Here is a 23,035-nt window from a genome sequence, read left to right on the forward strand (position 1 = left end):
TTTTTAATGTAAATTACCAAATTTAACAGCAATTAATTTTCAATATTTGTAGTATCTGTAGTTATGTCTCTATTTCTTTCTTGATGTTAATTGTTTCTTTTATATTCTTGATCAGTCCCAACAGTGATCAATTTTATTAGTCTTTTTAAAAACCCACTTTTGCCATGTTGATCTTTATTCTGTTTGCTTCATTATATTATTAATTTCTGCTATTGTTTTTATTATTTACTTTTTCTGTATTCTTTGGGTTTACTTTAATGTTATTATGTCATCATTCAAGATGATAGATCATTTAATTTTTGCCTTACCCTCCCTAATATGTTAAGTCTATAAGTCTCCCTGTGATAATGATTTATGTACATACTGCAAGTTTTTATTTCTAATATTTTTGTTACCTAAGTACATTTACATCCATTATGATTTTATTTTTTATCTTTCCAAAAAGGATGGATTTTGTTACTTTTAAAGACTGCAATGAGATCCAACCAGTCCATTCTGAAGGAGATCAACCCTGGGATTTCTTTGGAAGGAATGATGCTAAAGCTGAAACTCCAGTACTTTGGCCACCTCATGCGAAGAGTTGACTCATGCGAAGAGTTGACTCATGTGAAGAGTTGACTCATGCGAAGAGTTGGAAAAGACTTTGATGCTGGGAGGGATTGGGGGCAGGAGAAGAAGGGGACGACCGAGGATGAGATGGCTGGATGGCATCACTGACTCAATGGATGCGAGTCTGAGTGAACTCTGGGAGTTGGTGATGGACAGGGAGGCCTGGCGTGCTGCAATTCATGGGGCTGCAAAGAGTCGGACATGACTGAGCGACTGAAATGAACTGAACTGAAAGGCCTGTGATGATATACAATACTTTGCATGATTTCAATTTTTTGAATATGTTTCATCATTCCACTAGTTGATTTTTATAAAAGATTCAGGTATGCTTACTGTATTGTATTCTGAGGTGATTGACTTCACTATTATGTGACAGTTAAATCTGTTAATCATATTGTTACAATTTTCTTTGTTTTTAATTCTTTTGAGAAATACATATTAACATCTCCCTCAATGGTTGTAGATTTGTATATCTTCCCCTGTAATTCTGTCAACTTTTGCTTTGCAAAATGTGTTGGATATTATTACATGTAGGAATCTATGCTGTTTATCAGTGCCCCAATCTTTGACAGGTCCTGAACTCCTACTTTTTTCTCTTAGGTCCATGTGTCTGTCAAAAGCACTATTCAGTACTAAAAAGTACCTGGTTTTACCTCTCTGATGTTTTCACAGCAAATGTTTTGTTGGTATTTTGTCCAGCTTTTCCTATCAACATCAGAGGGAGGATTTGTCCAAACACCTAGTGCTCTTCTGCTAAAGGCAGAAGCTCTAACTCAGAGGTTTAAAAAATGACTTTAGCCACAAAAATGAGCTTATATGAAGGCTCAGTACATAAAAGATAGAAATACAGAGATGCTGAGACTAAAAATTGTTTGGCAATCCCAAAGCCTTTGAAATAAGGCTAGCTATAGTGAAATATTGGTCCTAAAGACTCTAGTATCCTAGATATATGGATATAGATATAGATACGCATACAGATATAGAGACAGAGGTAGATTTATTGATCCAGGTGTGAATATCAGTTAGTTTTGCTTAGTTATGAGTCCACCTCTGAGAAACAGCTTCTCAGTTGGTATGGCTATTATTTTTTTCTTTTTTTGGTTACACCACACAGCATGCAGGATTTTAGTTCCCTGGCCAGGGATGGAACCCATGCCCCTTGCACTGGAAGAGAGGGGTCTTAACCACTGGACCATCAGGGGAGTTCTTGGTGTGTCTATTAAATTGCTATTTTTCTGAGACTGCAAGGTTGAAGGCCACTCTCTTCCATGTAACCGGTGCTACATATACTTTTAAGCCACATATACCTTTAATATATTCTTAAGAAATATTAATATCCTGCAGATGTGTGGCCAAGATAAAGATGGTCCATTAACCTGACTGATGCACGCTTTATGTTCTAATTTTACAGATAAATCAGTCAAATATATGTTTCCTCATGAAATATTTAGCTATACCCTATCCATTATTTATATTAGGCATACTTATGAAAGTGAAAGTGAAGTTGCTCAGTGTATCTGACTCTTTGCAACCCCATGGACTATAGCCCACCAGGCTCCTCCATCCATGGAATTTTCTAGGCAAGAGTACAGGAGTGGGTTGCCATTTCCTTCTCCAGGGGATCTTCCTGACCCGGGGATCGAACCCTGGTCTCCCGCATTGCAGGCAGACGCTTTACCATCTGAGCCACCAGGGAATCCCTATACTTATACTTACTTATAAATATAAATTAATATTTTACTAGGTATACTTTAGAAATAAAATGTATCAATCTATTGTTGTTATTGTCATTCAGTTGCCCAATCATGTCTGACTCTTTGTGACCTCATGGACAGCAGTGCATCAGGCCTCTCTGCCCCTCACCATCTCCCAAAGTTTGCCCAAGTTCATATCCCTTGCATCAGTGATGCCGTCCAGCTATCTCATTCTTTGACACCCTCTTCTCCTTCTGCCTTCAATCTTTCCCAGCATCAGGGACTTTTCCAACGAGTGAGCTGTTCACATCAGATGACTAAAACACTGGAGTTTCAACGTCAGCATCAGTCCTTCCAATGAGTATTCAAGGTTGATTTCCCTTAAAGATGATTGGTTTGATCTTCTTGCTGTCTAAGGGACTCTCAGGAATCTTCTCCAGCATCATAGATTCAAGGCATCAATCCTTCAGCACTCCGCCTTTTTTACAGCACAGCTCTCACAACCATACATGACCACTGGAAAGACCATAGCCTTGACCATATGGACATTTGTTGGCAGAGTAATGTCTCTGCTTTTCAACACACTTTCTAGGTTTGTTGTAACTTTCCTGCCAAGAAGCAAACGTCTTCTGATTTCATGGCTGCATCATGGATGCAGTCACCATCTGCAATGATTTTAGAGCCCAAGAGGAAATTGATCTCTGCTTCTACCTTTTCCCTATTTGCCATGAAGTAATTGGGCTGGATGTCATGATCTTAGTTTTTTTTTTAATATTGGTGTAGTCTATGAAACAGAGGTAGATATTTTTGGTAATTCTAGCTTTCTCTATGAACCAGCAAATGTTGGCAATTTGATCTCTGGTTCCTTTGCCTTTTCTAAACCCAGCTTGGATGTCTGGAAGTTCTTGGTTCATGTAATGGTGAAGCCTAGCATGCAAGATTTGAAGCATGACCTCACTAGCATGGGAGATGAGTACAATTATCTGATGGTTAGTGCGTTCTTTAGTGTACCTTCTTGGGAACTGGGATGAGGATTATCCTTTTCCAGTCCTGTGGCCACTGCTGGGTCTTCCAGATTTGCTGATATATTGAATGCAACACCTTGATGGCATCATCCTTTAGAGTTTTGAAGAGTTTACTGGAATTCCGTCAATCTATTAATAAATATCAAATTAATTTACTCCTATATATAAAGCAAAATGCTATAGGTTCCCAATATACAAGGGAAAGAATATGTAGCCACTTTTCCCATTTTTTAAAATTAATGTGACATTAACTTGGACTTTAATATCTTGATATTAGATGTGCTCAGTCAGTCATGTCCAACTCTTGGCGACCCTATGGACTGGGGCCCACCAGGTTCTTCTATCCATGGAATTCTCCAGGCAAGGAATACTGGAGCAGGTTTCCATGCCCTCCTCCAGGGGATCTTTCTGACCCAGGGATTGAATCTGTGTCTCTTGCGTCTCCTGCATTGGCAGACGGATTCCTTATCACTAGCGCCACCTGGAAGGACATGTTCATTTCTCTCTCTTTGTGTTTCCAACTAAAACTTTGACCAGTATAAATTTTCTGGGCTCTAACCAGAAGTAAATTATTTGATTTGCAGGTTTAAAAGAAGGAATCAGTCAGGCTTGGCTCAGCCCCTTTCTCTTTTTGTATTAGCCTATCTGCAGAAAGAATGCATTTTTACTTGCTCTCCTCCCAACACTAATTGAGTAAGACTTCATAGATAATGCTAGCGGAAGGTTTGGGTTGATAGAGTTTTGTCTTTGACTGGATGGATACATTTAATTCTAGAACTCAACATTAGAAAACACATGACTCTCATCTATATCATGTCTCTCAATAGCTTTTTTCAGTAATGAAGCTACATTTTCATGACCATCTGTATGACTCCTACATTTCTCTCTCAAATGGTTCTGAACTTAGCAAGGAATGAAGGATGTGTTTACTGACCTCTCTCCCCTAAGAAGCTTATAATCACTATACTGGGGTCATGCTGAACATTTATCAGGGTCCATAACTCAAAATCGCCAGGGGAGAAATATTTCTTCCAACCAAAAGAAGGGGATGAAAATTTTAAAAACTGAAGCAACTGTAAGGTATAATTTCTTCCTCCAGAATAGCCAGCAAAACTCATCTTATTTTGCTTAGCCACAAAAGTAACATGATCCTTCAACAGAAAATAGGTTATGAAATCTGGATTTTTAAGAGTGATATTAAAGAGTTTGAAACCATCCTTCTTAGAGTGGAATTAAAGGTTTTCCTGATCATGATCCCAGAGTATCATTCTTAAAGTGAAGGCCCTTCACTTATATGTTGTAATGTCTTAAAGATGGCCATCATGTTTTTAAAATCATATGAAAATATTAATAAAAGTAATATGAGCTTTATTCAATAATTTGCTTCTGTCAAACCATTAAAACTACAAAATACAGCTTTGGTATTTACATATTTTAAATATTAATATCTAACTTTACCTCTACCATTTTTAAAATTAATCAGCTTCTGTTTGCAGGGGGAGAGTTAAAGACACTGCATTATACCTCAATAGTGTAATGACAGGTACAAGACAAACAAAGGTTAAACATATATCTCTCAATACTTTTTGTGAAAAGCATTCCAAGCCATCTTGCTGTTGCAGGTGAATTTTGTAGAAAGTTAGCTATATTATATCTCCATGATCTTTTTAATAAACAGATCAATTTCTAGATGTTTCAAAAAGAAAACCCAAGCTATGGTAGTTCATTTTCCTCACCATCTATCAATTACTGCTGTTTGTTGTTTAATAAGTCATGTTTGACTCTTTTGTGACCCCATGGACTGGAGCCCACCAGGCTCCTCTGTCCATGGGATTTCCCAGGCAAGAACACTGGAGTGGGTTGTCATATCCTTCTCCAGGGATCTTTCCAACCCAGGGATTGAGCTGACAGTCCCTTCCCAGGTGGCACTAGTGGTAAAGAACCTGCCTGCCAATGCAGGAGACAAAAGAGACTTAAGTTTGATCCCTGGATTGGGAAGATCCTCTGGAGGAGGGCACGGCAATCCACTCCAGTATTCTTGCCTGGAGAATCCCATGGACGGAGGAGTCTGATGGGCTACAGTCCAAAGGGTGGCAAAGGGTCGGACACGACTGAAATGACTTAGCACGCTCCTGCATTGGTAGGTGGTATGGTTGCCACTGAGCCACCAGGGAAGCCATTCAATTGTTACCAGATCCTATTATCTTTTGACTATCGCTTAGTTTTTCAAAATCATGGGTTATACTCTTCTTTCTTGATACTACTACAAAAACTTACACATGCTAAAAGTCACAGGAAAGCGAAAGTGTTAGTCTCTCAGTCATGTCCAACTCTTTGAGATCTCATGCACTGTAACCCACTAGGCTCCTCTCTCCATGGAATTCTCCAGGCAAGAATGCTGGAGTGGGTTGCCATGCCCTTCTCTAGGGAATCTTCCCTACCCAAGGATCAAACCTGGGTCTCCTGCACTGCAGGCAGATTCTTTACCATCTGAGCCAAGACATCTGTCTTTAATTCTAATGGGAACTACGATTGTCTTGAGAAGTGCTAAAATGTACTTCTTGTTTATTCTGTGTATCTTTGCAGTAAACAATATCTTCATTTTTTAGAAAACTACCTATTTTAACTGGACAATATTTATAAAAGTCCAATTTTTAAATGGATCTTAACAAAATCCACCTCTCACAGATCTATTTGGTGATAAAAGGAATAGCAGAGGCATACTGAACATTAAAAATGAAACTAAAAGCATCTTCTCAACTATATTAGGATAGAGGAAAAAGACAAAATATCCCTGCTGAGGGAAAAATTAAATTTATTACCATTTTGTATGCGCTTACTTGGCTTTTGAAAGAAAAGTATGTTAAGTTAAATAATATCATTTCCATGTAGGTTATCTTTGTCATCTTCAGGTTTGTGATGGCTGTTCCTGTTCAGTCTTTTAAAGGTAAAGATTGTTCAAGTTAAAAGAATCTTGTAGATAGTAGCAAGCATAAATTTTTAGTCTTTAGCTTTTCTTTAGCCATCTAGACAAAAAGAGACTTTCACTTTCAAAGTGCGTTGCAGCATTACTTTATATAAAACACACAGGACCTAGGAAATGTAAAACAAGTACCTGGAATTACCCCAGTCAGTACCAATGCCTGAGAGTGATCCTCTTGAGTCACTTGCGTATTTGTAAACCACTAGCAGGCACTGTTTACAAAGCTCGACCAGGCGCTGGCAACATTGAAGCTGCAAAGGAGTCACCATTTCCGGGCTTTTATTGAAAATACTCTCCCAAGAGGATCTGTTGACATGGAAGCAGACATGATCTCATGTGGCTGTTAAAAATGGCAACCAACAATATCACTTACCTAGCAACAAACCAATAAATAAAAAAGTATAAATGGCCTCACACATTTGAAGTGACTACATATGGTTAAAGTTATCCAGTAAATATGCAAAATGAAAGGTAATCTTTCATTATGTTATGTTAAAAAATACAACACAGAATTCCTATCTTTAAAGACTTAACTGATGCCAGCTCTGAGTAGCAACAGGATGGTTTCCCCACAGCTCCTAAAAACTGAGTTACTTTACATTGAAGGAATTGTAAAACACTGAGCTAATTTCTCAAAACTTAGGTATTCTAGAAATACAGATTTTCTAGGAAGCTATATTTATTTTTATATTAATGATGATTCCACAGATTAAAAAGTCACTGTAACTTAATTTGTGATCTCTCTGAACCAACAAAATTTAGATTAATCCCATGATTATGACCACCCCTTTCAAAACATGTTCATATGTAATTATGTCCATGATATTCCTAGAGCACATGCTCTATACTGTAGAAGTAATGTAATCTCAACAAGCGCTGCCCTGCCGCAGTTCCAAAGGCAGTGTCCTTCAGCACATTCAGCTTAGCACACAGCACGCAGTAGTACACAGTGCCTTGGTAGACTTGAGTGAGCGCACGTGTGTGTGTGTGTGTGTGTGTGTACACATATATATTTGTTCACAATTCCTAAGCTGACTGTTATGACCCAAATGAGAAAACATGTTACTACCCCAAAAGCATCGGGAAAGAGAGAGACTGATTTCCTTAGTGTAACTGAAACTCCTTTCAAGCTTCAAGGGGAAAGTTTGCTTTGAGCCTTGGTAATGGTTCAAGTCCCATTTTACATAAACCAATTCACTTAATCCTTAGAGAAAGAAAAGACTAGATTTTAAGAAAAAAAAATGTTAAGAAAAATATTTTTCTGAAGAACTGCATTTCCCAATGGGAAATTCAAAGACTCCATTTTCAATCTTCTGTGGATATTTGATATCTTTGGAATTTTTTTAAAATGCTGTAGGCACTCATCAAGGTATTTTTTAGCAGAAAGTCTATTGTTTATTTTTTCAGGAGAAACATGGTCCCAAAAAGACAGCATGTCATCAGTGAATGACATATTTTCTTAAAGAGAATAAGATTCAAATAAGTAGACTGAAAGGAATAAACTTTCTTCTATGTTCTGAGATGTTCAGGGCTAATTATATTATACTGTTTTTATTATTTAAAAGGGATTAAAGGTTATTTTCATTCAAGAAACAGTAATGTGTTAGTTAAATTAACTCTAAATTTTAATTTTATTACTAAATATAAGAAAAAATAGATATGACATACATGTTTATATATCTATATTTGTATATATATACACATATATGTCACCAATTTACTTTGTGTGATCAAGAAAAATATTGGAGAATGCCAATTAATAATGGAATTTTTTTACAATATGTCTTGGCCTAGCAAGTCTTACATGCCTGGGTTCAGAGAAATTAAAGTTTCATATGAACGTAAATACACAAAGAAAATGTTCTGACTCTTGACTGGGCACTTTTACATTCTCCTCCCTGGGGTTCTAGTTATTTCCATAAAAGTCTACCTCCATCGCCACCCTCTCTGCTGAATAAGAAAATATTTCTATTTTAATACGTTGGAGCCATTTGATTAGATTCACTATCAGATCACTTACATCATGGTAATTTTTGTTTTCCTGACTTGAAGTAAGAAAAGAACAAACAAAATGGAAGAAAGACAAACGAGCTTCTTTTATCAATATAACACCTTCATTTGACATAACATTCTGAGTAATATGTGAGTTGTAACATGGGCAGCTTTGGCTTTTCATTCTGTCATTGTTTCTTAAATACTGAAAATAAATATGACAAGGTTCTCTACCTAATTTTGCTGTGTATGTTCACTACCACTGACCAAAGGCTACCTTCTACACTATTAATCCATATTTAAGTGTCAGAATGCCAGAATCACTCATAAAGAAAAAAGAAAATGACCAGGACTTGCTTTGCTTGGCACTAGGCTAATGGTACCCCCTCTGCAGAAAAGAAACCTATTCTTCAACAAGTGTTTAAGAACTGTGTCCCCAATCTCCTAACCTGCCATCTGGCACAGCTGAGTAATGTGAAATCCCTCTAGAACACCACAGTATATCAATTTTCAATACTAACAACATAAAAAATTTGAAGTAACTGAAAGGATGGAGAATAAGTTATAACACTAATGCCTTATCAAAGAACCCAGGGTTCTTATCTGCCTGCTTTCTGAATCAAAATTCCAAGGAAATGGGAGGACCAAAATCCACGAATTCAGACAGAAAAATTAAATGGCTAAAAAGTTCTCTCTGGCACTCCTGAATCCTCAGAGAAATATGAAAAGTAACAACTTCAAATGACATTTTAAAATAATATAACAATAAGATACAGAATACTGAATAACCTCCTGGTAACAAAGGGGAATCATTAATGAAATCCAGAAACTTGAAAAGCCACATGTTATCCAGTAATCCAATAATTTTCACCACCTTTTTCATGAAAAATTTTTAATAAAGCAGCTATCTAAAAAATAAAACATTCATTTCTTTTTCTTCTGGTAGGAGCCCTAGTGAATGATCGAGGAGCCCAAAGTTAAGTACCAGAAAGAAGAAAGTAAAAAAAAAAAAAGAAAAACTGGACATCACCAACTGGATATCAGCTCAGAAAGATTAATGAGCTGCAAAGCACTAACAACACAACATCCAACTAGATGATAGAGAACAGTCAGAGTCACATCATTTTATTAATAAGTAGCATATATGATATGCATACATTTTCACATAGGCATATAATTCAGCCTAGAAGCAGACCCTTGCCTTAGTATATTCCTTACAATTTCTTCCCCCAAGATTGTTAAAAAATAAAACAAATAAAAATAGAACGCATTTCTATGATGAATTTCCATAAGAAAATGTCTTTCACTAAACGGTCTAAACTAGATTCTTTTCTCTGAAGTTTGCATATCAGGATTTTGAGTGAAGACAGGGTTTTTCCAAATAACACGTTCCTTCTCCCATAGGCCCCTGCCTCCTCTCTTCCTCCTCCTGCAAGTCTAGGCTGCAGTGTTCCTTCCCTTGGACACCTCTTGTGAGCTCTATGGCCCAAGTTTAAGTCCCATAGCTCCCAGGCTTGCCCTATCTCAGTAAAACGTGGTGGATAATTTTATTCATGAAAATTCCAAGAGCGAGTCCCTTGGAGAGGACACATTCAGAACGTGGAGCATCATTCTGAATAGCACTCCCAGGAGGCTGCATGTGGTTAAAAGAGTCCCTGGGCATGGGCTTCAGCAGCCTGAAAGAGCAAGAGAAAAGGGTGAGCATGTTTTCTATTCAGTGCATCAGCAAAACCCCTGGGCTAATTGTCAGAAAACCAATGACAAACATCCACATTATTTGATGTTTTGAGATGTGGACAGGGAATGGTTTATTAATTTTGTTTTATTATTGGGAGTTGAGACAGGCAGTGGCAGAAATCAAGGTGGCTCAGAGTTATTTGGATTATATTTTTTTTCCAAGAGTTTTATACCTAACTGTGAAAGCTGCACCTTTTATTAAAATCATTCCTTTAGAACTAAGCTAAGAGTAGATTTTTTACCTAGACCGCTAGGTTGTTAGATCAAAGGCTAAAGAAGTGTACATTGACTGGACATGATTCAAAGAAAAAGTAGAACTATTCTGGATTCAAAGTGCCAACCAAACACACACACAGCATTATCTGACTTCATTAAATTAAGGAACCTGAGGAATGTCCCTTGTAAAGGTATAAAATAAAATCTGGTATAAAACTCATCTTTACAAACCACCAAGTTTTTAAAGAAATGGTTAGAGAGAGGAGGTCAAATCAGATACAGAGCTATTCCTGCTCCATCTGCTCAGTTTGATGGGTTGAGGATTTGGCTAATGCTACAGGGCTTGCAATATAGTAAGCTTGGCAACCACTGGCAATGCTGCTTTGAAAAGAGTGAATAAAGCACAGAGTTAAGAACTTGGACTCTTGACACACATCCTGAGTTTAAATGCAGGCTCATTATGAAAATTTGGGCAAGTTATATACTTTATCCTTGAATTTTTTCATCTATACAATGAGAATAATAATAATAGTTTACTCAAAATGTTGTAGTGGCAATTATAAAAATACTTAATGTATAAAACAGTATCAAACACTTAGTAATCCTTCAAAAAAAATGTTCTTTACTTTCATTATCATTAGCAGTAGTAATAGACACCACCAGAGAAACGTGAGTGGAGTACTGTTCCAGGAACAATAAGAAAGGATTCTGAATGGAGTCAAAGTAAATTACCAAAATAGAGTCACCAGCACCCATTTCAGTACCTGACTATCTCACTGTCTTCCATTTGTGAAAAGAAGCTGAAATTCATGTTCAACATTCCAACCAATGGATCAACAAACAGAAAAAACTCTGATTATGATTTAAAATAAGAGAAATTCTGTAGATAGTCAGCAACTAAGGGTCATGGAGTACAGTTCAAATGTTTCATTTAAATCTCAGTAGAAATAATTTATAACCGAGACTATTCTCAGATTTCATCACAATTCAGAGCACCTTATGGATTCTCCCTGCTGGTGAATGATAGCTGAGGAAAATTATGGTGCTGAGAGGAAGTCTACAAATGGTATAAACGATTCAGTACTAGATGATGTGAATATTTAAACAGAGGACATTCAGATCATTTCAGACTAGAAAGGCTGTTAAGGTTTTACCCAAAAAAGACACAGTCTGGGTCTTTACATAGGATTCAAATAATGGAGAAGAGATTGGATAAATGGGTTTGTAGAAGGCAGTCCAATCAGATACTCATTGACATTAATAGTTGGAAGAAAGAAAAAAGAAAAATTTTAAGATATTTGAAAAAGAATCAATTTGTTTGGGGGGAGCAAAGTTTAACTAGGAGAGTAATGAGAGAGACGACAGGAAAAATAATAAGAGATTTAGCATATTAGAGAGTCTTGTATTTTTAAATAAGAAATCTAGACATTAACAATAAATGAAGGAAATGATTACAGATTTTAGGAAATGACTGTGACATTAGGATGGATAAGGGAAACAAAAAACTAGAGGCAAAAATGCCTAGGAATCTATCAATTTCACTTAGCCTTTCTCCCTTAAAGGCTCATCATATCTGAAATCCTACAATACTTTGTGTCTCTTTCATAACCATGATTTTCATGTATCTTATTTTGTCTATAAGAGACAGCAGAGTTTATTGATTAACAGAATGAAGACTGGAGCTAGGCTGCCTGAGTTCAAATCTCAGTGGCACTAGGTCCTTAGTACCTATCTGTGCCTCAGTTTCCTTATCTCTGAAGTGATGATAATCATAAAACCTGCTTCAAAGTGATGTGATGTGGATTAAATCACTTAGTACATGCACAGTGCTTAGAACAATGCCTGGCACATAATAAGTGGTACTGCATTAGCTATTACCGTTTTTAAGTTTCTTGAGGGCAGTGTTAGTCACTCAGTCATGTCTGACTCTTTGTGACCCCATGCACTGTACCCTATCAGGCTCCTCTGTCCATGGGATTCCCCACGCAAGAATACTGGAGTGGGTTGCCATTTCCTCCTCCAGGGGATCTTCCCAACCCAGAGATTGAACCCAGATCTCCCGCATTGCTAGCAGATTCTTTACCATTTGAGCTACCCTTGGAAGCCTCTTGAGGGCAGGGACTGTATCAAATTCAGCACTCCAAAAGTATTTAAATTATCAAGTAAATACTAGATAATTGTTAGGAACAATGAAGAACAATCTTGAATTAAATAATTGAGAACTGTTAAGAAAAATGAAAAATAATCTACAGTAGCTACGGTGGGGATGTGATAGAAAAACTAACAAGATTAGCCCATGGCTGAAAAGACAGTGAAGGAGAAAAAGGACATGGATGCCCCTGAGATACCAAATCTGTATGACTGGGAGAGTAATAATGGGATTTTGGGAAGTCCAGAAGGGAAACCATTTCAGAATAAAAGGGAGGTATGGAATGCTTGGCTTTAGATACCTTGAAGACAAAATGACAGTGAGTCACAACAGCTTTGACAGGACTGAAAGTCTGGAAAGGAGCAGGAGTGTAGCCATGATTTTGGAAGATGGTTACATAAAGGAAACAGCAGAAGAACCATAAGGATACCGATGTAATTAATTTTTTTCATTAGGAATACTTTCTCTCCATTGAATTCAAATTAGTAGGTGGTATTGTGTTCACAGCCATCATCTCATCTACATCAGCTTAAATATTATAGATTATAGTTAAGCACTGAAACTTATATGCAGTTACAAAACCACGTTTTAAGAGAGTGAAGAAATTCAGCCATTTCATTGGGCTATCTTTATAATTAAATAGCAAAAGGTTAAAAAAATAACAGTAATAGAAAATAACTTAAAACTTACCCTGAATCACAAAAACAGTTCCATAGACCTTGGCCATGACTCCAGAGTAAGCGATTAAAAACTCGGTTGAAAATCCTATACAAATTCACTTCTTCAACATCAGGTACCTTCCAGATACGTGGAAGAACTGCGCGGATACTTGTTTTCACTATGTCCAAAACCTAGCGCAAAAACCAAAATATTTAAAAATCTAGGTGTATATGTATGTGTCTAAAATTCAAAGATGAATATATTTAATTCAAATATGACTACATACACACATACTGACTCACTCATTCACTAAAGGACAGTACAGAATGAAAAGTCCAGAAATAGATCCAGTATTTATGAAACTTTGGTATATGACATAAGTGGCAAGTCTGACCATTAGAGTAAGAAGACATTAAATTTAAAAATTAAATTTAAGTAAATCAATAAACAGATTTTTTAAAATAGTAATATTCATGAAAAAAATAGCTGAAGCTGAATTCATTACTCAATCCACAAAAATCAACTCTACAGTGATAAGGGCTTTAGTTTTGAAAAATAAGCCATTAAATATCTTAGTGGAAAGTATTAGTGAATATCTTTTATCATGGGTTAGAAAAAGATTACTTAAATAACAAAAAAGTATAGAACATAAAATATTAACAGATTTTGATTATACTAAAAATTAAGAACTCTGGACATCCAAAGATATCTTAAAGGCAATAAAAGATCAAGTTACAAGCTAGGGAAATACATTCAAAATGTATACATCTAACCAAATAACAGTATTAGGAATATATAATGAATGCCTAACCAATTGTTATTATACACACCAACAAATTAACAGAAAAAAATAAACAAAAATACATAATTCACAAAAGAAGAAAAATATGCCCAATAAACATAATGAATAAAAATTGAGACTAAAATTAGATATCATTTTCTATCCATTTAATTGACAAAAATTAAAAGTCTGACAATACCAAGTATTGGAGAAATATGGATCTATAGTATCTCAAACAAAACTGGCAGGAGTACAAACTGGAAAATATTAGCTGGGCATTAACTCCTAAAGTTGAAAATGCATATATCCTATGACCCAGCAAGTTTATTCCTAAGAGAAAATCTCTCATAGGTTAAAAGCAAGAGCATGTACCAGAATGTTCGAACAACTGGTCACAATTGTAGACATCTGAAGAAGACCTAACCCTCCATCAGTGAGAAAGTGAATAAATAAATAGTCATAGGCTCATTCCCTTAAGACTTTTATACAGCAGTTGAATGAAATAAAAGGGCATATAACAGAGTATCTTAATTATTAATGGTTAAGTTTTTAAAAAATACATACCAGTCAATACATACAAGGTGCAACTTTTTATATAAGTAAAATGGTTAAATTTTAAAAATACTTATGAGGAATACACATAGATATAATAATATCATATTAAAAAAAGGGGGGGGGGACTGAGGAATATTGAATTCCAGAAAATGGCTACCTGAGACATGAAGGGCCAGGGGAATAGGAAGGGAGTCATTTGATAAGATAATAGGTTATTGCCAAAATCCTTGATTTGGGTGTTGGGTTCACAAATGGTACAGTAACTTAAGAACACTATTTAATAAAAGCAGGCCGTATATGGACCAGTAATGAGAGAGTATCACAAAACAATGGCTAGGATTAATCTAATTCTGGGCAACTAAAATCCTAGATATTCTAAAAAAGTATAAATCCCAGAAAGCTACTTTGTCTAGTTTGACATATTTAATATTTTTGCAATTCATGAATTTCCAATGAAATATTTTCTTAAAAAGTAAATATAGTATCCTAATTTCAATTCACCAAAGTAGATTTTTCATTTCTTATTTTATTCATCTAATATAAGGAACTGACTGTAAATATGACAGTAAAAGATGAAAAAAGAACAACTTTCAAACATAAAGGCTGATAGAAGATATGATTTTTCTCCATAGGCACAAATGTATAAGAGAATTGGAAGCAGATAGAAAAATTTAATTTGTTTCTCTTTAAAACAGCCATATTTAAAGAAGTGATATTAGTTCTCTCTGATGAAGACAAATTTAGAATAAACATATGTTTAAAAATCAATTTAGGAAAAAATATCTCCAAATAACATTTTATTTATAGAAGAATATCAACTACAGCTTCTCAAATTAGTTGTGTAAGCACCACGGTGCCATCCCCTCCTGCTCCACCTTCTTTCACTGTGAAGTGGGAACAGTATGTAAACCGAAAAGGGATCAGGGGTGTGGGGTTGAAGGCGAGAAGAATAAGGAAAGATAATACCATCTGTAATAAAGTAGCTTGCAAAAAAAATTGTCCCAGAAAACCTTGTTATTACAGATAATGAAACCTTAATTATGAAGAGGGATTTTACATTTTTAATATGAATTATTCACAATAATACTGATAAAATATGCACATCAGACATTCACACCTTTTTTTTTTACAATTGCAATTGAGCTAATAGTTTAACCTCTTATGTTTTTAATGTGGAAAACAGGACTCACGATTGATGTGATACAAGAATCAACACTAGCAGTAAATGGTGAATTTTAGTCAATTCTCTTCTCAATTTTTCTTCCTCCTTTCTATGTATTAGTGAGTAATAATTTACCCAAAAGTCATAATGCAGGAAGAATTTTAAAAAGTAGCAAAGATAATCCATAAACTGGTTTTAAGCATAAACATGAGTTCTATATAATAAATGAAATTAAAGTGTTAAAAAATGTTATCTTCATTTTGTATTCTATTATTAATTATTCAACTTTAAAGTGACATAGGGCTTCCCCACTAGCTCGGTAGTAAAAGAATCTGCCTACAATGCAGGAGACATAGGAAATGATAGGAAATGCAAGTATGATCCCTGGGTGGAGAAGATCTGCTAGAGCAGGACAAAACAACCCATTCCAGTATTCTTGCTAGGAAAATTCCATGGACAGAGGAGCCTAGCAGGCTGTGGTCTATGGGGTCACAAAGAGTTGGACACAACTGAAGTGGCTAAGCACCCACGCACCCAAAGTGACATAGCATCTGAGATGATAGGTTATTCATTTCCTTCTGAATATGTGCACAGTGAACTGCATATGATGCATAGGAGCCAAAGAGAAGGGTGCGTAGCACGTACAGGCTGCGTGCTCCGTGCCGAGTACTGCACCAGTACATCGCTCAGCGGAGACTCTCCTAGCCACTACCCGGTTTATGTTTCATTCTTAATCTTGATGGAATTTTAAAGCATGATGGCCTAATATACTAGCCTTGCTGTTATTCTTTGTTGTTTTAGTTAATAAGTCATCTTCAATTCTTTTGCAGCCCCGTGGACTATAGCCCACCAGGCTCCTCGTTCCATGGGATTTCCCAGGCAAGAATACTGGAACGGGTTGCCATTTCCTTCTCCAGGGGATCTTCCTGATCCAGGGATCAAACCAGCGCCTCCTGCATTGGCAGGTGGATTCTCTACCACTGAACCACCTGGGGAGCCAAAACACCTGGCTAAAAGCAGCAACTTCAGAAAGTGGTCAGAGAGTTAGGGGTGGGGAATGCAGCTGTTCCACTCCTAATGTTTCCTCCAACATGAAGATGGATAGACCTTCAGGCCTCTTGCAAGCCAGCAAACATCACTGCCTGAGGAGTGATTTCCCTGACTGTGGGACTAGGATGGTCTGGGCAACCCACAGATTTGTTTCTTCTTTGCAAGAGTGCCTACTGGAAAGATATATTCTCTTTTGTTTCCTTTGCCTTTCAATTTCAAGCTCTGGTCCTGGAGAAAGGAGTGGTTTAGAGACACCTGTAATTTGGAAACCATAAGAGAATAAAAACCAGGGGATCAAGAGCCCAAACCCTTCATCTCTCCTCTGAGTCTTCATATAGACTCTCCACTGCTTGTGTTCACCTGGTGAATTTCCATGTTTTACCTCAAACATCACTTCTTCAGGGAGACCTTTCAGTTCAGTTCAGTTCAGTCACTCAGTCGTATCTGACTCTGTGACCCCATGAATCGCAGCACCCCAGGCCCCCCTGTCCATCACCATCTCTCGGAGTCCACTCAGACTCACGTCCATCGAGTCCGTGATGCCATCCAGCCATCACATCCTCTGTTGTCCCCTTCTCCTCCTCCCCCCAATCCCTCCCAGCATCAGAGTCTTTTCCAATGAGTCAACTCTTCGCATGAGGTAGCCAAAGTCCTGGAGTTTCAGCTTTAGCATCATTCCTTCCAAAGAAATCCCAGGACTGATCTCCTTCAGAATGGACTGGTTGGATCTCCTTGCAGTCCAAGGGACTCTCAAGAGTCTCCTCCAACACCACAGTTCAAAAGCATCAATTCTTCGGCGCTCAGCCTTCTTCACAGTCCAACTCTCACATCCATACATGACCACAGGAAAAACCATAGCCTTGACTAGACGGACCTTAGTCGGCAAAATAATGTCTCTGCTTTTGAATATGCTACCTAGGTTGGTCATAACCGTTCTTCCAAGGAGTAAGCGTCTTTTAATTTCATGGCTGCAGTCACCATCTGCAGTGATTTTGAGACCTTTTACCTGTCACTAAATACCTTGCTGCTGCTGCTGCTAAGTCACTTCAGTTGTGTCCAACTCTGTGCGACCCCATACATGGCAGCCCACCAGGCTCCCCCATCCCTGGGATTCTCCAGGCAAGAACACTGGAGTGGGTTGCCATTTCCTTCTCCAATGCATGAAAGTGAAAAGTGAAAGTGAAGTCACTCAGTCGTATCCGACTCTTCACGACCCCATGGACTGCAGCCTACCAGGCTCCTCCATCCATGGGATCTTCCAGGCAAGAGTACTGGAGTGGGTTGCCATTGCCTTCTCCAACTAAATACCTTATGATCCCTTAATGCACAATTCTTCTACTATTAATAATTATCTCACTTTATTTTAATTTCCTATGTAGTTAATGGAGATTGTCAGCTACATAAAAAGAATTATACCTACCAGGTCCCCAAGGCTCAAGACAGGTCTAGCACTTAGTAGGTGTTTGTCTTAGTGAAAGTGCTCCTTGCAAGGAACTGAAACCTATGTCGACAAGGTAAAAATCAGAGCTAACACTTATTGAGGGCTTACAATGGACAGAGCACTGTTCTAATCACTTTTACAGACAGCAATTCATTACAGACAGACAAAAATAACTTCCTGTCATGTCATTGTCACTGAAAGAGTTCAGGTGGGTTAGGTTTTGCTGCCTAATAGCTTGGAAAAATGTTTTAGTTTTGAAAATGTTTGGATCTCATTTTATAGATGAGAAAATCAGGCATACAAAAGATAAGTAACTTACCCAAGATCACACAATTAGGTAATGGATAGCATTGTAGCTGGACCCTTGTTCTTAACCACTACCCAACAATACTTCACAATTAATCTGATCTGTCCAGGGGACAACAGCAAAATCAGAAGATAATCAAATTGTATCTGCTTAGATTCAGATTCACCTTCAGTCAAGTAATACTTGAGCAGATGGGTGGAGTCACTGCGTACCTACAAGGCTACGCAGGCATGCCCTCCAGCAGAGGCATGGAATCCATCAGGGACCAGTTTGCTTAAAAGGCCACACAGATGGGGTGACAATGCCTGCACCTCTAGCAAAACCCCAACTGAATAATTTTAGGGAGGCAGAACACAGGCAAGAAACCAGACTGGAAAGAGGTAAATGAGGGTCAGCACTATTTGCAATGCTATTTGGTTTTCTGGGTGCTTTGGAGTCAGAAGCAAATGGAAGCAAGATGAACAATTTGTGAAACACAGGGACAAACGGTCAGCAAGGGGCCCTTTGTGCTCATCTGCGGACTCAAGTGAGGCTGACTTATAGAATATGGGTGTCCGTTTCCTGACACTGTGACTTTTAAAAGCATCATGATCCAACATTAAGCTCTCCAAGGGAAAAAATAAATGGGAAATTCAGTCAATGAAGGCATTAATAACATGAAAAGATATGTCTTTCCCATATGAAAAATAGCACATTTGAAAGCATAAAGCACACAGACAAATTCATATTTTGCAAGTACATACAGATGTGGAATGACAAACTGCTCCATATGGCGGAACAGTTGGTCCTAAATTAGAACAATGGCATGAGGTGAGGGGGGTTTAGAAATAACATTAAAATCACTACATGCTGCACTAATGATGCATGCAGCAGCCGAGGCTACAGGGTAACGGCATCTTTGCTGATGCAAAATGAACGGCCCTGTACCGCATCCACGTCAGCCCAAGTGAAAAAGAGACAGAAAATAATAACATCAAAATCCATGCAGAAGCAGCTCCTGTAGTTAGTTTAAAAACTGTTATTTAGAGAAGAAATACTTGATAAACAAGGATTTCTTAGAACCCTAAAATAAATGTAAGTATAATACAACCTTATTACCACTACTTGATATCAGAGAAAAAGCTCTTCAGAAAATTTGGCATTCTTCACCACCCACCATCACTGTAATATTTTCACACTTCAGGTATATTCCTTACAACTGCATTCTTGGGAGAAGGCTAAATTATGCTAGTGTGAAGGTACCATAACATGACATTAAGTAAGATTAGCTGATTCAATTTTCGCCTAGCGAGGATTCTTTGCAGTAGTTTAGCCCCACATCATTGACCTTTAAATTTTACACCCATTAAGGAAGTTTTTAAATAAGGTATGTGGAAGCGTTTGTGTGTGTGTGGCATTCTAATCTGAGAGTTTTACAACATTCTAATGAGCAACTAGCAAAAGCGTTGATACTAGAATGGAAAAAGTAAAATACATATTTCAACAATGGTTTCTAATGAAATTAAGAGATTTAAATGAGTCGTGTGCATTCCACATTTAGAACTGTGCTCGGGACATTGTAGTCTCTCAATCAGTATTGTTAAGTACATGTTTCGATGAGCAGATAAATGAATGAATGAATGAACAACTCTCAAAATCCCCACCAGTGTCCAGTTTAGTTCTTGTACAAAGCTGGCAACCAATAAATGTTTGTCACACTAAATGTTATCACACACAACCACTGTGGTAACCTTGGAGATATGCCATTCGAGTCAACTAATCTCTAAGAGTGCAATTAGCTGACAGCATCCCCACTGAGGATCAATGATTTTACAACTTCAAGCCAAGTTTAGGCGCTCCCCTGACTGCTCTTGGCCAAGGATTGAGCGTGGCTGGGATACCAGAGGGAAGATACTTCTGCCCAGTGTGATCGCTCTCACAAGCAACTTTTGTTCTGGGCTCCCAATCAGCCTGACAGGTCTTACTCAGAACTTCTCCAGTCTGAACTTCTTCCTCCCCAGTCCTCCTGTTTTCCATTCACTGGTGTCAGACCAGTTGCTGTCAGAAGGCTCTTCTTGCCTGCTCAAACTCTCTCCACTTTTATCTTTCTTGTGTGTCTTTTCTCAAAAATTTCTTTCACTTCTAACTCTGTCATATGTCTGCTTTCCAGGGGACTGAACTGATATAGCCATCCAATAATTATTGACTATAATCATAGTCCAAAGAAAGATAGTTCTGATTAATCCACATCTAGATGCTAAATTAGTTAAGTTCTTGGCCCTCTAAGTGGGTAACTTTTAATAATACCTGATTCTACTTGGGCTCAAAAAACACTGTGGACAGTGACTGTAGCCATGATATTAAAAGATGCTTGCTCTTTGGAAAGAAAACTATGACAAATCTAGACAGCATATTAAAAGGTAGAGACACGATTTTGCTGACAAAGGTCCATATAGTCAAAGCTATGGTTTTTCCAGTAATCAGGTACAGACATAAGAGTTGGACCATAAAGAAAGGCTGAGTGCCGACGAATTGATGCTTTCGAATCGCGGTGCTGAAAAAGCCTCTTGAGAGTCCCTTGGACTGCAAGGAGATCAAACCAGTCAATCCTAAAGGACATCAAGCCTGAATATTCATTGGAAGGACTGATGTTGAAGCTGAAGCTCCTATACTTTGGCCACCTAATGCATAGAACTGACTGGAAAAGACCATGATGTTGGGAAGATTGAAGCAAAAGGAAAAGTGGGTGCCAGAGGATGAGATGGTTAGATAGCATCACCACCTCAATGGATATGGATTTGAGGAAACTCTGATAGAGGAACCAAGTGTGCCCCCATCCATGAGGTCGCAAAAAGTCAGATATGACTTAGCGACTGAACAACAACAATTCTACATTCCAAAGTTGATCCACATTTCTAGGTTTCTTTTTATTTTTCTTGGATGCAGTTTCTTAAACAATAGCACACGTATCAGATAGTCCAATGAATGGTCAGCATGTTACAACCCAACAGAAAAATTTTCAGACCCCTTCAGTCTAATATCAACATGTAAAAGCTTTTAAGTTTTTTTCAATAGTTTGCAACTTATTATTATTACACTGGCTTTCTTGTTATCAAATATTTTTACTTGAAATTTATAAACACAATTGAGCATGACAACCTTAAAACACAAAATAGTTTCACCTAATTCATAAATAGTACTACTATCAGACACATACATCATTTGATCACTCTGTATAATTATATCACATGTAAAAAAACATAACAGCATTTTCTGGAATTTATTTTTGCATAGGGTGAGAGATAATGCTCCAACTTAATTTTCTTACAAATTATCAATTGTTTTAGTATCATTTATGGGAAAATTTATCTTTACTCCATTGATTTGAAATGTCATATTTATCAGGTATTAATATCTTATGAATATTTTAATCTGTTTCTGGACTATCTGTTTTCATTACCAACTACTTTATCATCTAGGTTAGAAAAAGTACATTGTACTTACGAAAAGATTCAACATTCCAGTAAGAGGTTCCTTTTTTTATGAATCAAGGCTACGTACAGTCAGTGACTCAGAGAACAGAAATTCTGGGCTTACAGAATGTTTTCAACCTGCCTCTGCTACCAGCTTTGCTACACTCTCCTGAACACTTGGCACATGACAGGACACTAAATTGTCCTTTGTTGAATGAGTTAATACTTAATTATGGTTTCAGTTTACTCAGAGGAAAGTACCTAATTTCAAAGTCATCATTTGATCAGTGTCAACTTTCACCTTATTAGCAATACATTTCAGAAAGGGGACGTGATAGTTTGCATTATTTAGGGATACAACAGCTTCACTATAGCTACTAAAATAACAGCTCCCCCAACATAATGTTGCAGTCCATCTATGGGCCCCTCAGGCTGCTGGCCATTCTCTTCTCCTACTCTGTGAGATATTGTACTATGTCCTCAAATTTCCAAAGCCCCTCCCCACCAGAAGAAAACTTTCACATCTTTCCACCACAGTGCCACAGATTCTACCTTCCCTATTAGAATAAATGCTCCTGGTTAGGACAAACCTTCCCTAGATTACTCGCTGGATGATTTCCTATCACCACTCTTTCCTATACCATTCATCTCTTCTGGATCCTTCTCATCAGCAACTAACAACTGTAGATAGCTGCATCTTTTTAAAAAACAAACAAAAAACACCTTGTCATTAACCCACATCCCTCTCCAGCTACCACTCTATTTCCCTTTTCCCTCTCCAGCCAAATTCCTTGAAAAAGTGCCTGGACTAGCTATAATTTTTCCCATTTCTTGAACCTCCTCCACTCGAGGTTTACTCTGCACCATTCCTCTGAATTTGTTATGACCTTCCCTGGTAGCTCAGCTGGTAACCACTATCCTCAAAATTACCAAAAACAGTCAGGGCATGGTGCTCATGTTATAACTCTCATCAGCAACATCTAGTTCACTTGCCCACTCCATCCCTAAAGTGATTAGCTGATTTCAAGGTAACCCAGTTCTCATGATGTTTCAGACTTTACCTGCTGCTCCCTCTCAGTCCCCTTAGATTAACCCCTCTACCCCATTTCTCTGATGTCTATACATAGAACTGATCCCAGGCTCAGCCCTCAAAACTCTCCTGTTCTGTAATCACACTTACTCTTGAGGTAATCTCATCTAGTCCCGAGGCTTAAATATCTTC

At 37.5% G+C, this 23,035-nt stretch overlaps 1 protein-coding gene across 5 annotated transcripts in view; it reads right to left on the minus strand.

Moving 5' to 3' along the window:
- TTLL7 (tubulin tyrosine ligase like 7) overlaps positions 1 to 23,035 on the minus strand; it is a 169,112-nt gene that overhangs the window by 18,139 nt on the left and 127,938 nt on the right. For 3 of the 5 annotated variants that reach the window (XM_069596124.1, XM_069596133.1, XM_069596152.1), the window contains exons 19-20: positions 13,096 to 13,256; positions 6,444 to 6,617 (exon numbers count right to left, since the gene is read on the minus strand). In XM_069596124.1, coding sequence (XP_069452225.1) covers positions 6,444 to 6,617; positions 13,096 to 13,256 — 335 coding nt within the window. Of the gene's footprint in view, positions 1 to 1,693; positions 3,458 to 6,443; positions 6,618 to 13,095; positions 13,257 to 23,035 lie in introns of those variants that run through there. The other 2 variants (XM_069596141.1, XM_069596162.1) reach the window with 2 other exon arrangements.

The sequence above is a fragment of the Ovis canadensis genome, chromosome 1, assembly GCF_042477335.2.
Source record: "Ovis canadensis isolate MfBH-ARS-UI-01 breed Bighorn chromosome 1, ARS-UI_OviCan_v2, whole genome shotgun sequence".
Lineage (NCBI taxonomy): Eukaryota > Metazoa > Chordata > Mammalia > Artiodactyla > Bovidae > Ovis > Ovis canadensis.